Genomic DNA, 15,641 nt, shown 5'->3' on the forward strand with positions numbered 1-15,641 from the left:
TCAAGTGGATGATTAATTGTTTAAACAATTTATTTACCGGCGGTTTTGGTATGTGACTGTTGTTTTTATTTGTGTTGTTGTTGTTGCCGTTTTCTTGTTGCGTCTTTTCTTTTGTATTTTCCGCTATTTCAACTTTACCCGGAGGTTTGGTGCCTTTTGCCCGATATGTTGTGGGGTCATCCATCATTGTCGTGCCTTTAAGAGCTTCTTGGCGGTCCTATGGAAAATTCAAAAAATAACAATTTTAATTAAAAATATCTGATAAAAATAAATAATCTAATTAAACAAAGGAAATAAAAAAATAATGATAAACTTAACTAAATTATCCATAGAAGACCCGTTTGGAAGGGCTTTTATATATAAAATGCCTCTTGAGAAAAGCTTCCATCCTTTGAAGCCACCTTTAGAGGGAGTTCTAACCATAGAATACCACTTTAGTGGGGTTTCAGTTACAAGAAGACCTCTATAGAGGGGCTTATATCCGTAGAAGACCCCCTTAGAGAAACTAACTAAATCCACGTTTAGTGGATGGATTATGGAAAAATATTCTTTAAAAATCGAAGTTTGGTGGTCTGATGACACATGGAAAAATATTTTTTAAAAAATCCACGTTTGGTGGTCTGATATCCCATAGAAAAATATTATTTAAAAAATCCAAGTTTGGTGGTCTGATGGCCTATGGACAAATATTCTTTAAAAAATCCACGTTTGGTGGTCTGATATCCCATAGAAAAATATTATTTAAAAAATCCAAGTTTGCTGGTCTGATGGTCTATGGAAAAATATTCTTTAAAAAATCCACGTTTGGTGGTCTGATGGCCTATGGAAAAATATTCTTTGAAAAATCCAAGTTTGCTGGTCTGATGGTCTATGGAAAAATATTCTTTAAAAAATCCACGTTTGGTGGTCTGATGGCCTATGGAAAAATATTCTTTGAAAAATCCACGTTTGGTGGTCTGATGGCCTATGGAAAAATATTCTTTAAAAAATCCACGTTTGGTGGTCTGATGGCCTATGGAAAAATATTCTTTAAAAAAATCCACGTTTGGTGGTCTGATGGCCTATGGAAAATATTCTTTAAAAAAATCCACGTTTGGTGGTCTGATGGCCTATGGAAAAATATTCTTTAAAAAATCCACGTTTGCTGGTCTGATGGCCTATGGAAAAATATTCTTTAAAAAATCCACGTTTGGTGGTCTGATGGCCTATGGAAAAATATTCTTTGAAAAATCCACGTTTGGTGGTCTGATGGCCCATGGAAAAATATTCTTTAAAAAATCCAGGTTTGGTGGTCTGATGGCCCATGGAAAAATATTCTTTAAAAATTCCAGGTTTGGTGGTCTGATGGCCTATGGAAAAATACTCTTTAAAAAATCCATGTTTGCTGGTCAGATGGCCTATGGAAAAATATTCTTTAAAAAATCCACGTTTGCTGGTCTGATGGCCTATGGAAAAATATTCTTTAAAAAATCCACGTTTGGTGGTCTGATGGCCTATGGAAAAATATTCTTTGAAAAATCCACGTTTGGTGGTCTGATGGCCCATGGAAAAATATTCTTTAAAAAATCCAGGTTTGGTGGTCTGATGGCCCATGGAAAAATATTCTTTAAAAATTCCAGGTTTGGTGGTCTGATGGCCTATGGAAAAATACTCTTTAAAAAATCCATGTTTGCTGGTCAGATGGCCTATGGAAAAATATTCTTTAAAAAATCCACGTTTGGTGGTCTGATGGCCTATGGAAAAATATTCTTTAAAAAATCCACGTTTGGTGGTCTGATGGCCTATGGAAAAATATTCTTTAAAAAATCCACGTTTGGTGGTCTGATGGCCTATGGAAAAATATTCTTTAAAAAATCCACGTGTGGTGGTTTGATGCTCTGTGGAAAAATATTCTTTAAAAAATCCACGTTTGGTGGTCTGATGGCCTATGGAAAAATATTCTTTAAAAAATCCACGTTTGGTGGTCTGATAGCCTATGGAAAAATATTCTTTAAAAAATCCACGTTTGCTGGTCTGATGGCCTATAGAAAAATATTCTTTAAAAAAACCACGTTTGGTGGTCTGATGGCCTATGGAAAAATATTCTTTAAAAAATCCACGTTTGGTGGTCTGATGGCCTATGGAAAAATATTCTTTAAAAAATCCACGTTTGGTGGTCTGATGGCCTATGGAAAAATATTCTTTAAAAAATCCACGTTTGCTGGTCTGATGGCCTATAGAAAAATATTCTTTAAAAAAACCACGTTTGGTGGTCTGATGGCCTATGGAAAAATAATTTTTAAAAAAATCCACGTTTGGTGGTCTGATGGTCTATGGAAAAATAATTTTTAAAAAAATCCACGTTTGGTGGTCTGATGGTCTATGGAAAAATATTCTTTAAAAAATCCACGTTTGGTGGTCTGATGGCCTATGGAAAAATATTCTTTAAAAAATCCACGTTTGGTGGTCTGATGGCCTATGGAAAAATATTCTTTAAAAAATCCACGTTTGCTGGTCTGATGGCCTATAGAAAAATATTCTTTAAAAAATCCACGTTTGCTGGTCTGATGGCCTATGGAAAAATAATTTTTAAAAAATCCACGTTTGGTGGTCTGATGGCCTATGGAAAAATAATTTTTAAAAAAATCCACGTTTGGTGGTCTGATGGTCTATGGAAAAATATTCTTTAAAAAATCCACGTTTGGTGGTCTGATGGCCTATGGAAAATATTCTTTAAAAAATCCACGTTTGGTGGACTGATGGCCTATGGAAAAATATTCTTTAAAAAATCCACGTTTGGTGGTCTGATGGCCTATGGAAAAATATTCTTTAAAAAATCCACGTTTGGTGGTCTGATGGCCTATGGAAAAATATTCTTTAAAAAATCCACGTTTGGTGGTCTGATGGCCTATGGAAAAATATTCTTTAAAAAATCCACGTTTGGTGGTCTGATGGTGTTTTGAAAAAATATTCTTTAAAAAATCCACGTCTGGTGGTCTGATGGTCTTTCGAAAAATATTCTTTAAAAAATCCACGTATGGTGGTCTGATGGTGCTTGGAAAAATATTCTTAGGAAAAAATATTCTTTAAAAAATCCACGTTTAGTGGTTGGATGTTGGTTCAAAAAATATTCTTTAAAAAATCCAAGGGAGTGATAGGATCTAATGGGGCCTACTGACATTTATAATATATCAATATTATAATTCTTTGTTTGTTCTTTTACTGACATTTATAATATATCAATATTATAATTCTTTGTTTGTTCTTTAATTTCTTGTCTAAACAATGCAATTGTTTTTTTTTTTTTTTTTTTTTTGATAAGATTAAAATTTAGTAAAAAAATATAAACAAATGTTGAATCATTCACCACCTCACTTTTGCAACCGTCTGTTTGGGTTGTTATATTTTTCGACTTGCCGGTAAACTAAGGCATTGCTAAATCCCAGACATACCTCATAGGTACTGAACGTAACCAAACATTTTCCACTGCGTGCGGGTTTCATTGTAGCGTGCACCAACGCTGTGGTGGCTGTCGATGTTGATGATGGCTCTGCTGACGTTGTGGATGTTGATGATGATGTTGTTGTGGTGGCTTCGTTATCAATAGAGTTTTGCATTATGTTTATGTTTCACTTAGCCTCCCTCCTCCAGCTTCGGTCGGTATCACTGATATCTTAATTTAAAGTTTGCTTATGGTCGTTACACTTGTGTTTTTGTTTCGTATTTTGTTTTGATATCTTTCGTCGTTTCTTTTTCTATGAAATTTGAATTTAATTGAATTGGTTTGGGTGAATGACAAACCAACGTCACTATCACCTGACGGTTTGGTTGGTAGGTAGTTAACTAGCGGTCACAACTCCTTACACTTCAACGTTTCGAATAGAAATAAATTATTGTTAATTATAGCTGTTGTTTTTGTTTTGTTCGAAGTTGTTAAGTTTTTCCGATTTGCTGTTTTCTCTACACCTCGTAACGTCGTTATCAGGAGAGCTACGAACTGGTTGGGTGCTTGGGGTGATGATGATGATGATGGCTGTGGTGCACTGATGGTTCTTCTGTTTATACCACGTATTCCAAAGTTGTTAACAATTGCTAGAGATAAGATAAAATTGCTGGGAGATGTTACAAGTCCCACAACAGCTATACCATCAATTCAATTTAATTCAAAAGCGATGAGTCAAACATCACCTCAGAATAGAATGTCAATTTGGCCAAAAGGGGACTAGAGGGAGTAGAATATCCTGTTATTTCAATATTATGTATGATATCACAAAATCGTTGTCTATCTATTCCACCAAGCGTAAAAAAACCGACGTGTGATAACGCAACTCAACGTCTGTTATTTAATAATAATTCAAATAATAAACGCGATCGGATCAGGCAGCAACAGCGCACCGCAACATAAAAACAAAAGCTTTCTTAATACCAACTGTCAATTAATTGTTGGTAATTGCCTGCGCTACAGCTTTTAGTGGCACTTGCTACATAGGCAGGCTAGTTGTCTATCAAGCAAGTAGGGATGTCGATGCCGGTAGGTTTTCATAAATTCATAAATCATGGCCATTAGACCACCAAACGTGGATTTTTAAAGAATATTTTCCATAGGCCATCAGACCACCAAACGTGGATTTTTTAAAGAATATTTTTCCATAGGCCATCAGACCACCAAACGTGGATTTTTTAAAGAATATTTTTCCATAGGCCATCAGACCACCAAACGTGGATTTTTTAAAGAATATTTTTCCATAGGCCATCAGACCACCAAACGTGGATTTTTTAAAGAATATTTTTCCATAGGCCATCAGACCACCAAACGTGGATTTTTTAAAGAATATTTTTCCATAGGCCATCAGACCACCAAACGTGAATTTTTTAAAGAATATTTTTCCATAGGCCATCAGACCACCAAACGTGGATTTTTTAAAGAATATTTTTCCATAGGCCATCAGACCACCAAACGTGGATTTTTTAAAGAATATTTTTCCATAGGCCATCAGACCACCAAACGTGGATTTTTTAAAGAATATTTTTCCATAGGCCATCAGGCCACCAAACGTGGATTTTTTAAAGAATATTTTTCCATAGGCCATCAGACCACCAAACGTGGATTTTTTAAAGAATATTTTTCCATAGGCCATCAAACCACCAAACGTGGATTTTTTAAAGAATATTTTTCCATAGGCCATCAGACCACCAAACGTGGATTTTTTAAAGAATATTTTTCCATAGGCCATCAAACCACCAAACGTGGATTTTTTAAAGAATATTTTTCCATAGGCCATCAAACCACCAAACGTGGATTTTTTAAAGAATATTTTTCCATAGGCCATCAGACCACCAAACGTGGATTTTTTAAAGAATATTTGTCCATAGGCCATCAGACCACCAAACGTGGATTTTTTAAAGAATATTTTTCCATAGGCCATCAGACCACCAAACGTGGATTTTTTAAAGAATATTTTTCCATAGGCCATCAGACCACCAAACGTGGATTTTTTAAAGAATATTTTTCCATAGGCCATCAGACCACCAAACGTGGATTTTTTAAAGAATATTTTTCCATAGGCCATCAGACCACCAAACGTGGATATTTTAAAGAATATTTTTCCATAGGCCATCAGGCCACCAAACGTGGATTTTTTAAAGAATATTTTTCCATAGGCCATCAGACCACCAAACGTGGATTTTTTAAAGAATATTTTTCCATAGGCCATCAGGCCACCAAACGTGGATTTTTTAAAGAATATTTTTCCATAGGCCATCAGACCACCAAACGTGGATTTTTTAAAGAATATTTTTCCATAGGCCATCAGACCACCAAACGTGGATTTTTTAATGAATATTTTTTCATAGGCCATCAAACCACCAAACGTGGATTTTTTAAAGAATATTTTTCAATAGGCCATCAGACCACCAAACGTGGATTTTTTAAAGAATATTTTTCCATAGGCCATCAAACCACCAAACGTGGATTTTTTAAAGAATATTTTTCCATAGGCCATCAGACCACCAAACGTGGATTTTTTAAAGAATATTTTTCCATAGGCCATCAAACCACCAAACGTGGATTTTTTAAAGAATATTTTTCCATAGGCCATCAAACCACCAAACGTGGATTTTTTAAAGAATATTTTTCCATAGGCCATCAGACCACCAAACGTGGATTTTTTAAAGAATATTTGTCCATAGGCCATCAGACCACCAAACGTGGATTTTTTAAAGAATATTTTTCCATAGGCCATCAGACCACCAAACGTGGATTTTTTAAAGAATATTTTTCCATAGGCCATCAGACCACCAAACGTGGATTTTTTAAAGAATATTTTTCCATAGGCCATCAGACCACCAAACGTGGATTTTTTAAAGAATATTTTTCCATAGGCCATCAGACCACCAAACGTGGATTTTTTAAAGAATATTTTTCCATAGGCCATCAGACCACCAAACGTGGATATTTTAAAGAATATTTTTCCATAGGCCATCAGGCCACCAAACGTGGATTTTTTAAAGAATATTTTTCCATAGGCCATCAGACCACCAAACGTGGATTTTTTAAAGAATATTTTTCCATAGGCCATCAGGCCACCAAACGTGGATTTTTTAAAGAATATTTTTCCATAGGCCATCAGACCACCAAACGTGGATTTTTTAAAGAATATTTTTCCATAGGCCATCAGACCACCAAACGTGGATTTTTTAAAGAATATTTTTACATAGGCCATCAAACCACCAAACGTGGATTTTTTAAAGAATATTTTTCAATAGGCCATCAGACCACCAAACGTGGATTTTTTAAAGAATATTTTTCAATAGGCCATCAGACCACCAAACGTGGATTTTTTAAAGAATATTTTTCCATAGGCCATCAGACCACCAAACGTGGATTTTTTAAAGAATATTTTTCCATAGGCCATCAGACCACCAAACGTGGATTTTTTAAAGAATATTTTTCCATAGGCCATCAGACCACCAAACGTGGATATTTTAAAGAATATTTTTCCATAGGCCATCAGGCCACCAAACGTGGATTTTTTAAAGAATATTTTTCCATAGGCCATCAGACCACCAAACGTGGATTTTTTAAAGAATATTTTTCCATAGGCCATCAGACCACCAAACGTGGATTTTTTAAAGAATATTTTTCCATAGGCCATCAGACCACCAAACGTGGATTTTTTAAAGAATATTTTTCAATAGGCCGTCAGACCACCAAACGTGGATTTTTTAAAGACTATTTTTCCATAGGCCATCAGACCACCAAACGTGGATTTTTTAAAGAATATTTTTCCATAGGCCATCAGACCACCAAACGTGGATTTTTTAAAGAATATTTGTCCATAGGCCATCAGACCACCAAACGTGGATTTTTTAAAGAATATTTTTCCATAGGCCATCAAACCACCAAACGTGGATTTTTTAAAGAATATTTTTCCATAGGCCATCAAACCACCAAACGTGGATTTTTTAAAGAATATTTTTCCATAGGCCATCAGACCACCAAACGTGGATTTTTTAAAGAATATTTTTCAATAGGCCGTCAGACCACCAAACGTGGATTTTTTAAAGACTATTTTTCCATAGGCCATCAGACCACCAAACGTGGATTTTTTAAAGAATATTTTTCCATAGGCCATCAGACCACCAAACGTGGATTTTTTAAAGAATATTTGTCCATAGGCCATCAGACCACCAAACGTGGATTTTTTAAAGAATATTTTTCCATAGGCCATCAAACCACCAAACGTGGATTTTTTAAAGAATATTTTTCCATAGGCCATCAAACCACCAAACGTGGATTTTTTAAAGAATATTTTTCCATAGGCCATCAGACCACCAAACGTGGATTTTTTAAAGAATATTTTTCCATAGGCCATCAGACCACCAAACGTGGATTTTTTAAAGAATATTTTTCCATAGGCCATCAGACCACCAAACGTGGATATTTTAAAGAATATTTTTCCATAGGCCATCAGACCACCAAACGTGGATATTTTAAAGAATATTTTTCCATAGGCCATCAGACCACCAAACGTGGATTTTTTAAAGAATATTTTTCCATAGGCCATCAGACCACCAAACGTGGATATTTTAAAGAATATTTTTCCATAGGCCATCAAACCACCAAACGTGGATTTTTTAAAGACTATTTTTCCATAGGCCATCAGACCACCAAACGTGGATTTTTTAAAGAATATTTTTCCATAGGCCATCAGACCACCAAACGTGGATTTTTTAAAGAATATTTTTCCATAGGCCATCAAACCACCAAACGTGGATTTTTTAAAGAATATTTTTCCATAGGCCATCAAACCACCAAACGTGGATTTTTTAAAGAATATTTTTCCATAGGCCATCAAACCACCAAACGTGGATTTTTTAAAGACTATTTTTCCATAGGCCATCAGACCACCAAACGTGGATTTTTTAAAGAATATTTTTCCATAGGCCATCAGACCACCAAACGTGGATTTTTTAAAGAATATTTTTCCATAGGCCATCAAACCACCAAACGTGGATTTTTTAAAGAATATTTTTCCATAGGCCATCAAACCACCAAACGTGGATTTTTTAAAGAATATTTTTCCATAGGCCATCAAACCACCAAACGTGGATTTTTTAAAGACTATTTTTCCATAGGCCATCAGACCACCAAACGTGGATTTTTTAAAGAATATTTTTCCATAGGCCATCAGACCACCAAACGTGGATTTTTTAAAGAATATTTTTCCATAGGCCATCAAACCACCAAACGTGGATTTTTTAAAGAATATTTTTCCATAGGCCATCAAACCACCAAACGTGGATTTTTTAAAGAATATTTTTCCATAGGCCATCAGACCACCAAACGTGGATTTTTTAAAGAATATTTTTCCATAGGCCATCAGACCACCAAACGTGGATATTTTAAAGAATATTTTTCCATAGGCCATCAGACCACCAAACGTGGATTTTTTAAAGAATATTTTTCCATAGGCCATCAGACCACCAAACGTGGATATTTTAAAGAATATTTTTCCATAGGCCATCAAACCACCAAACGTGGATTTTTTAAAGACTATTTTTCCATAGGCCATCAGACCACCAAACGTGGATTTTTTAAAGAATATTTTTCCATAGGCCATCAGACCACCAAACGTGGATTTTTTAAAGAATATTTTTCCATAGGCCATCAAACCACCAAACGTGGATTTTTTAAAGAATATTTTTCCATAGGCCATCAAACCACCAAACGTGGATTTTTTAAAGAATATTTTTCCATAGGCCATCAGACCACCAAACGTGGATTTTTTAAAGAATATTTTTCCATAGGCCATCAGACCACCAAACGTGGATATTTTAAAGAATATTTTTCCATAGGCCATCAGACCACCAAACGTGGATTTTTTAAAGAATATTTTTCCATAGGCCATCAGACCACCAAACGTGGATTTTTTAAAGAATATTTTTCCATAGGCCATCAGACCACCAAACGTGGATTTTTTAAAGAATATTTTTCCATAGGCCATCAGACCACCAAACGTGGATTTTTTAAAGAATATTTTTCCATAGGCCATCAGACCACCAAACGTGGATTTTTTAAAGAATATTTTTCCATAGGCCATCAGACCACCAAACGTGGATTTTTTAAAGAATATTTTTCCATAGGCCATCAGACCACCAAACGTGGATTTTTTAAAGAATATTTTTCCATAGGCCATCAGACCACCAAACGTGGATTTTTTAAAGAATATTTTTCCATAGGCCATCAGACCACCAAACGTGGATTTTTTAAAGAATATTTTTCCATAGGCCATCAGACCACCAAACGTGGATTTTTTAAAGAATATTTTTCCATAGGCCATCAGACCACCAAACGTGGATTTTTTAAAGAATATTTTTCCATAGGCCATCAGACCACCAAACGTGGATTTTTTTAAGAATATTTTTCCATAGGCCATCAGACCACCAAACGTGGATTTTTTAAAGAATATTTTTCCATAGGCCATCAGACCACCAAACGTGGATTTTTTAAAGAATATTTTTCCATAGGCCATCAGACCACCAAACGTGGATTTTTTAAAGAATATTTTTCCATAGGCCATCAAACCACCAAACGTGGATTTTTTAAAGAATATTTTTCCATAGGCCATCAAACCACCAAACGTGGATTTTTTAAAGAATATTTTTCCATAGGCCATCAAACCACCAAACGTGGATTTTTTAAAGAATATTTTTCCATAGGCCATCAGACCACCAAACGTGGATTTTTTAAAGAATATTTTTCCATAGGCCATCAGACCACCAAACGTGGATTTTTTAAAGAATATTTTTCCATAGGCCATCAGACCACCAAACGTGGATTTTTTAAAGAATATTTTTCCATAGGCCATCAGGCCACCAAACGTGGATTTTTTAAAGAATATTTTTCCATAGGCCATCAGACCACCAAACGTGGATTTTTTAAAGAATATTTTTCCATAGGCCATCAGACCACCAAACGTGGATTTTTTAAAGAATATTTTTACATAGGCCATCAAACCACCAAACGTGGATTTTTTAAAGAATATTTTTCCATAGGCCATCAGACCACCAAACGTGGATTTTTTAAAGAATATTTTTCCATAGGCCATCAGACCACCAAACGTGGATTTTTTAAAGAATATTTTTCCATAGGCCATCAGACCACCAAACGTGGATTTTTTAAAGAATATTTTTCCATAGGCCATCAGACCACCAAACGTGGATTTTTTAAAGAATATTTTTCCATAGGCCATCAGACCACCAAACGTGGATTTTTTAAAGAATATTTTTCCATAGGCCATCAGACCACCAAACGTGGATTTTTTAAAGAATATTTTTCCATAGGCCATCAGACCACCAAACGTGGATTTTTTAAAGAATATTTTTCCATAGGCCATCAGACCACCAAACGTGGATTTTTTAAAGAATATTTTTCCATAGGCCATCAGACCACCAAACGTGGATTTTTATACCCTCAGCCTTTAGGCTAAAGAGGGTATTTACACTTTGATACGACCAAAAATGTGCCTCATCGAAATAATGGTTTTAGACCCCAAGTATGTTTGTACGATATCCGTTTCAGACAATTTTGAGTAGATCTAGCAATGTCCGTCCGTCTGTATGTCTGTCTGTCTGTCCGTCTGTCTGTCTGGCTGGCTGGTGCGCACGATAACTCTCGAACGGATAAATCGATTCGGTTTAAATTTTGGGTATCGAAATATTTTGTCCATATTCGATTTAAGTTCGAAGATGGGCCATATAGGTCCACTCCTTCAGGTACCTCCCCCACAAATGTTCAAAAATTGTCGCAAAACTTGTGCGCACGATAACTCTTGTAGGGAATAACCGATTTGGTCCATACTTTGCACATCGTGTAATTTCTACCAAACTTAGATGAGGTTCCAATATGGACTCAATCGGTCAACTCCTTCGGTTACCTCCCACACAAAATTTCGGAAATGTTCAGTTTAGGACCTGGTCTCAAATCGCTTTCATTTTTGTTTACGCAAGTTGTATTCGCTGTCCTCTATACGACGCTGTAAGTTTCATTAGGGGCAAGTCCATACTTCCTGAGAAAATAGCCTGAAAGTTACAAAAAAAACCCTATGACACCGTGTGTAGGGGATGGAGCGCAAGATAACTCTCGAACGGATCTGCCGATTCGGTCCAAAATTTGGCCTTCGTAATATTTTGTCCAAACATAGTTTAAATTCGAAGATAAGCCATATCGGTCCACTCCTTCAGGTACCTCCCCCACAAAAGTTCAAAAATGTTCGGAAAAATTGTGCGCACGATAACTCTCGAAGGGAGTGACCGATATAATCCATACTTTGCACATCCTAATATATCTACCAGATATAGATCAGGTTCGAATATGGACTATATTTGTCTACTCCTTCTGGTACCTCTCACACACAATTTCGGATAAGTTCACTTTAAGACCTGCTCTCGAATCACTTTAATTTTGTTGAAGCGATTTGCATTCGCTACCTCCATTACGACGGTAAAGTTTTTTCAGGGGCAAGTCCATATTTCCTTGGAAAACAGCCCGAAAGGTGTAAAAAATCCCTATGTCACCATATGTGGCTGTCGTAGAGCACGATAAGTCTCGAACTGTTCAACCGATTTGGTCCAACATTTGGTCTTCGTCATATTATATCCAAACATAGTTTCAGCGGGCAATACCGGTCCACAACATCCGGTACTTCTGCCCAATATTTAAAAAATGTCACTAAAATGCTAGGACGATATCACTTGAGTGGGGCAACCAATTTGTTCCAAACTTTGGATCTCCTAATGTTTTGTAAAAATTTAGTTTAACTTCTAAAATGGCCCATATAGGTCCTCCCTAAGGGTACCTCCCCCTCAAAGGTTCAACATTTGTGTCTTAGTGCAGTTAATTCCTAATCCACATTTTTGTCGGCAAGTTGAAATGTCCAAAAAGGACCACAAAATTCTGAAGAGACCTTAAACACATTCGATTTGTCCGTAGGTGAAAGTTTCACTTCACATTGGCTGAGGGTATATATCTGTCGGCAAAGCCGACTGACACTTTTTTACTTGTTTAAAGAATATTTTTCCATAGGCCATCAGACCACCAAACGTGGATTTTTTAAAGAATATTTTTCCATAGGCCATCAGACCACCAAACGTGGATTTTTTAAAGAATATTTTTCCATAGGCCATCAGACCACCAAACGTGGATTTTTTAAAGAATATTTTTCCATAGGCCATCAGACCACCAAACGTGGATTTTTTAAAGAATATTTTTCCATAGGCCATCAGACCACCAAACGTGGATTTTTTAAAGAATATTTTTCCATAGGCCATCAGACCACCAAACGTGGATTTTTTAAAGAATATTTTTCCATAGGCCATCAGACCACCAAACGTGGATTTTTTAAAGAATATTTTTCCATAGGCCATCAGACCACCAAACGTGGATTTTTTAAAGAATATTTTTCCATAGGCCATCAGACCACCAAACGTGGATTTTTTAAAGAATATTTTTCCATAGGCCATCAGACCACCAAACGTGGATTTTGTAAAGAATATTTTTCCATAGGCCATCAGACCACCAAACGTGGATTTTTTAAAGAATATTTTTCCATAGGCCATCAGACCACCAAACGTGGATTTTTTAAAGAATATTTTTCCATAGGCCATCAGACCACCAAACGTGGATTTTTTAAAGAATATTTTTCCATAGGCCATCAGACCACCAAACGTGGATTTTTTAAAGAATATTTTTCCATAGGCCATCAGACCACCAAACGTGGATTTTTTAAAGAATATTTTTCCATAGGCCATCAGACCACCAAACGTGGATTTTTTAAAGAATATTTTTCCATAGGCCATCAGACCACCAAACGTGGATTTTTTAAAGAATATTTTTCCATAGGCCATCAGACCACCAAACGTGGATTTTTTAAAGAATATTTTTCCATAGGCCATCAGACCACCAAACGTGGATTTTTTAAAGAATATTTTTCCATAGGCCATCAGACCACCAAACGTGGATTTTTTAAAGAATATTTTTCCATAGGCCATCAGACCACCAAACGTGGATTTTTTAAAGAATATTTTTCCATAGGCCATCAGACCACCAAACGTGAATTTTTTTAAGAATATTTTTCCATAGGCCATCAGACCACCAAACGTGGATTTTTTAAAGAATATTTTTCCATAGGCCATCAGACCACCAAACGTGGATTTTTTAAAGAATATTTTTCCATAGGCCATCAGACCACCAAACGTGGATTTTTTAAAGAATATTTTTCCATAGGCCATCAGACCACCAAACGTGGATTTTTTAAAGAATATTTTTACCACAAAATCACAGAGCCTCAAATATGGATTTTTACTGAAAATTTTCTCAACAACAATCACCACAAAATCACATTTCCATATCGCCACCCCTACCACCTACCCAAATAACGAGAAAAAGATAGGCTCACCGCCTGCAGTGCGTTTTTGTTTTCATGCCACAATAAAATCCAACTGAGCCAACAGAGCTGTACACGCGTCATATTTTCTAACTTAGGTAAGGTTAGGTTTGTCTGTTTATGAGTTATTAGGTCGCTCACTGGCACTAATGTGTCTTTAGTAATGGTAATTTACTTAAACATTGTCTAAACCGTAGATAGGGTTTCAAAATATTTCATAAATTTCGGAAGTGTTTTGATTTTTGTTTGTTTTATTAATTGAGTTAATTGCATAGGCAAAGTGAATGTCTATGTAATAGGTGAAGTGAAATACAATTATATTTTGAACTTGAAAACCGTAGGAGAATGCAATTAGTTACTAAATGAAGGTATATGGTTTTGTATTACTTTGTATGGTGGACTTCAAATAGCCAAATGTAAAGGGTGCAATTTTAAATTGATTTAAATTTTAAATGAAATACATATGATTTTCAAATTTATTGTCGATGCAAACGCAGAAATTAAATTAATTGCTGGTTAAAGTATGTTCGTGGGACCTATGTAGAAATTTTGACAACTTATAGTCGATTTGGTGGAATCATGTTGCTAGAACCTTCAGAACTGTTATATAGAATCTGCAATTTAATGCAGGTGGAAATTACAAGGTCAATATTACTGCTCCAGATGATCAGATCAAAATATATTTCAGAGCGTCTAGAAAGAGCCAACGACGGATATCTTTAAAACAGAATCTCGATACACACAAGCCATCTAGACTCCCTCCAGATCAATTAACAACATAAATGGATTACTAACGATGTAAGGGGCAAATATAGACTCGGATTGCAGCAAAGATTCGCATATGGTTAAAAGTTGCGAATAAAGTTCGGACTGTCACGAAAGCCGGAATCAGTCGGCTTTGCCGATAGCTAAATACCCTTAGCCAATGACTGTAGGAAAAACAATAACAGGAGTGGTGAACCTACCCGCCATACCATAGCTATCGAACACGATATCGTTTTCGCTCAGTTTGTGGTAGGAAAACCTTCGATTTCGAATATCGTTATTATATTATTAGCGAATCAATTGAAAATAGTTTTTACAATAGTGGCGAAAAAGATTTTTGATGGAGTTTATATGTTATGTTTGCGATACTGTTGACAAACATCGTTTTCTTGTATTTGCCCACCATACCATTGTTAACGAAAACGACATCGTTTTAGAATATTTCTCGATAGTTTTGCGGATATTTTGTTCGAGAACGACACACGAGAATGAATTGAAAACGATTCAATCATCGCTCAGTTTGTGGCAGGAAAACCTATTGCCGAATATCGGCAATAATATAATTAGCGAATGAACGGCGATAGTTTCTACGATAGTGGCGAAAAAGATTTTTTGCGGAGTTTCTTGATGTTTTTGTTATGTACCTTTTCCATTTTTATTTCTTTGTTATTTTTTCGACATGATATGTAACAGTTGATAAACATCTTTGTCTTGTTTAGATTATACGTAGCCTTTTGGTCTGTTCCAGTACTGCAAGAATCTACTAATTTTTGCTATATTTTTCGATAACATAAAGGAAAAATGTTATCGTAGTAAAAAATAGTAGATTCTTTCATATTTTGGAACAGAGCATTTATATTGACATTTATTGAAAAAAAAACAAATGGGAGTTATAGGGCGAAACCTATAGCTCTGCGTGTTGCGTGTGCGTTCAAAAATACAAAAACAAAA

General features: G+C 35.6%; 1 protein-coding gene across 3 annotated transcripts in view; it reads right to left on the bottom strand.

The window, feature by feature from the left end:
* The window catches only part of LOC141399255 (uncharacterized), a 117,149-nt gene that overhangs the window by 1,404 nt on the left and 100,104 nt on the right, over nucleotides 1–15,641 (bottom strand). For all 3 annotated transcript variants that reach the window (XM_073977663.1, XM_073977664.1, XM_073977665.1), the window contains one exon: nucleotides 38–217. In XM_073977663.1, the coding sequence (XP_073833764.1) occupies nucleotides 38–217 (180 nt within the window). The remainder of the gene's footprint in view (nucleotides 1–37; nucleotides 218–15,641) is intronic.

This window comes from Musca autumnalis, unplaced genomic scaffold, assembly GCF_047663935.1.
Source record: "Musca autumnalis isolate F117 unplaced genomic scaffold, ASM4766393v1 scaffold_3, whole genome shotgun sequence".
Lineage (NCBI taxonomy): Eukaryota > Metazoa > Arthropoda > Insecta > Diptera > Muscidae > Musca > Musca autumnalis.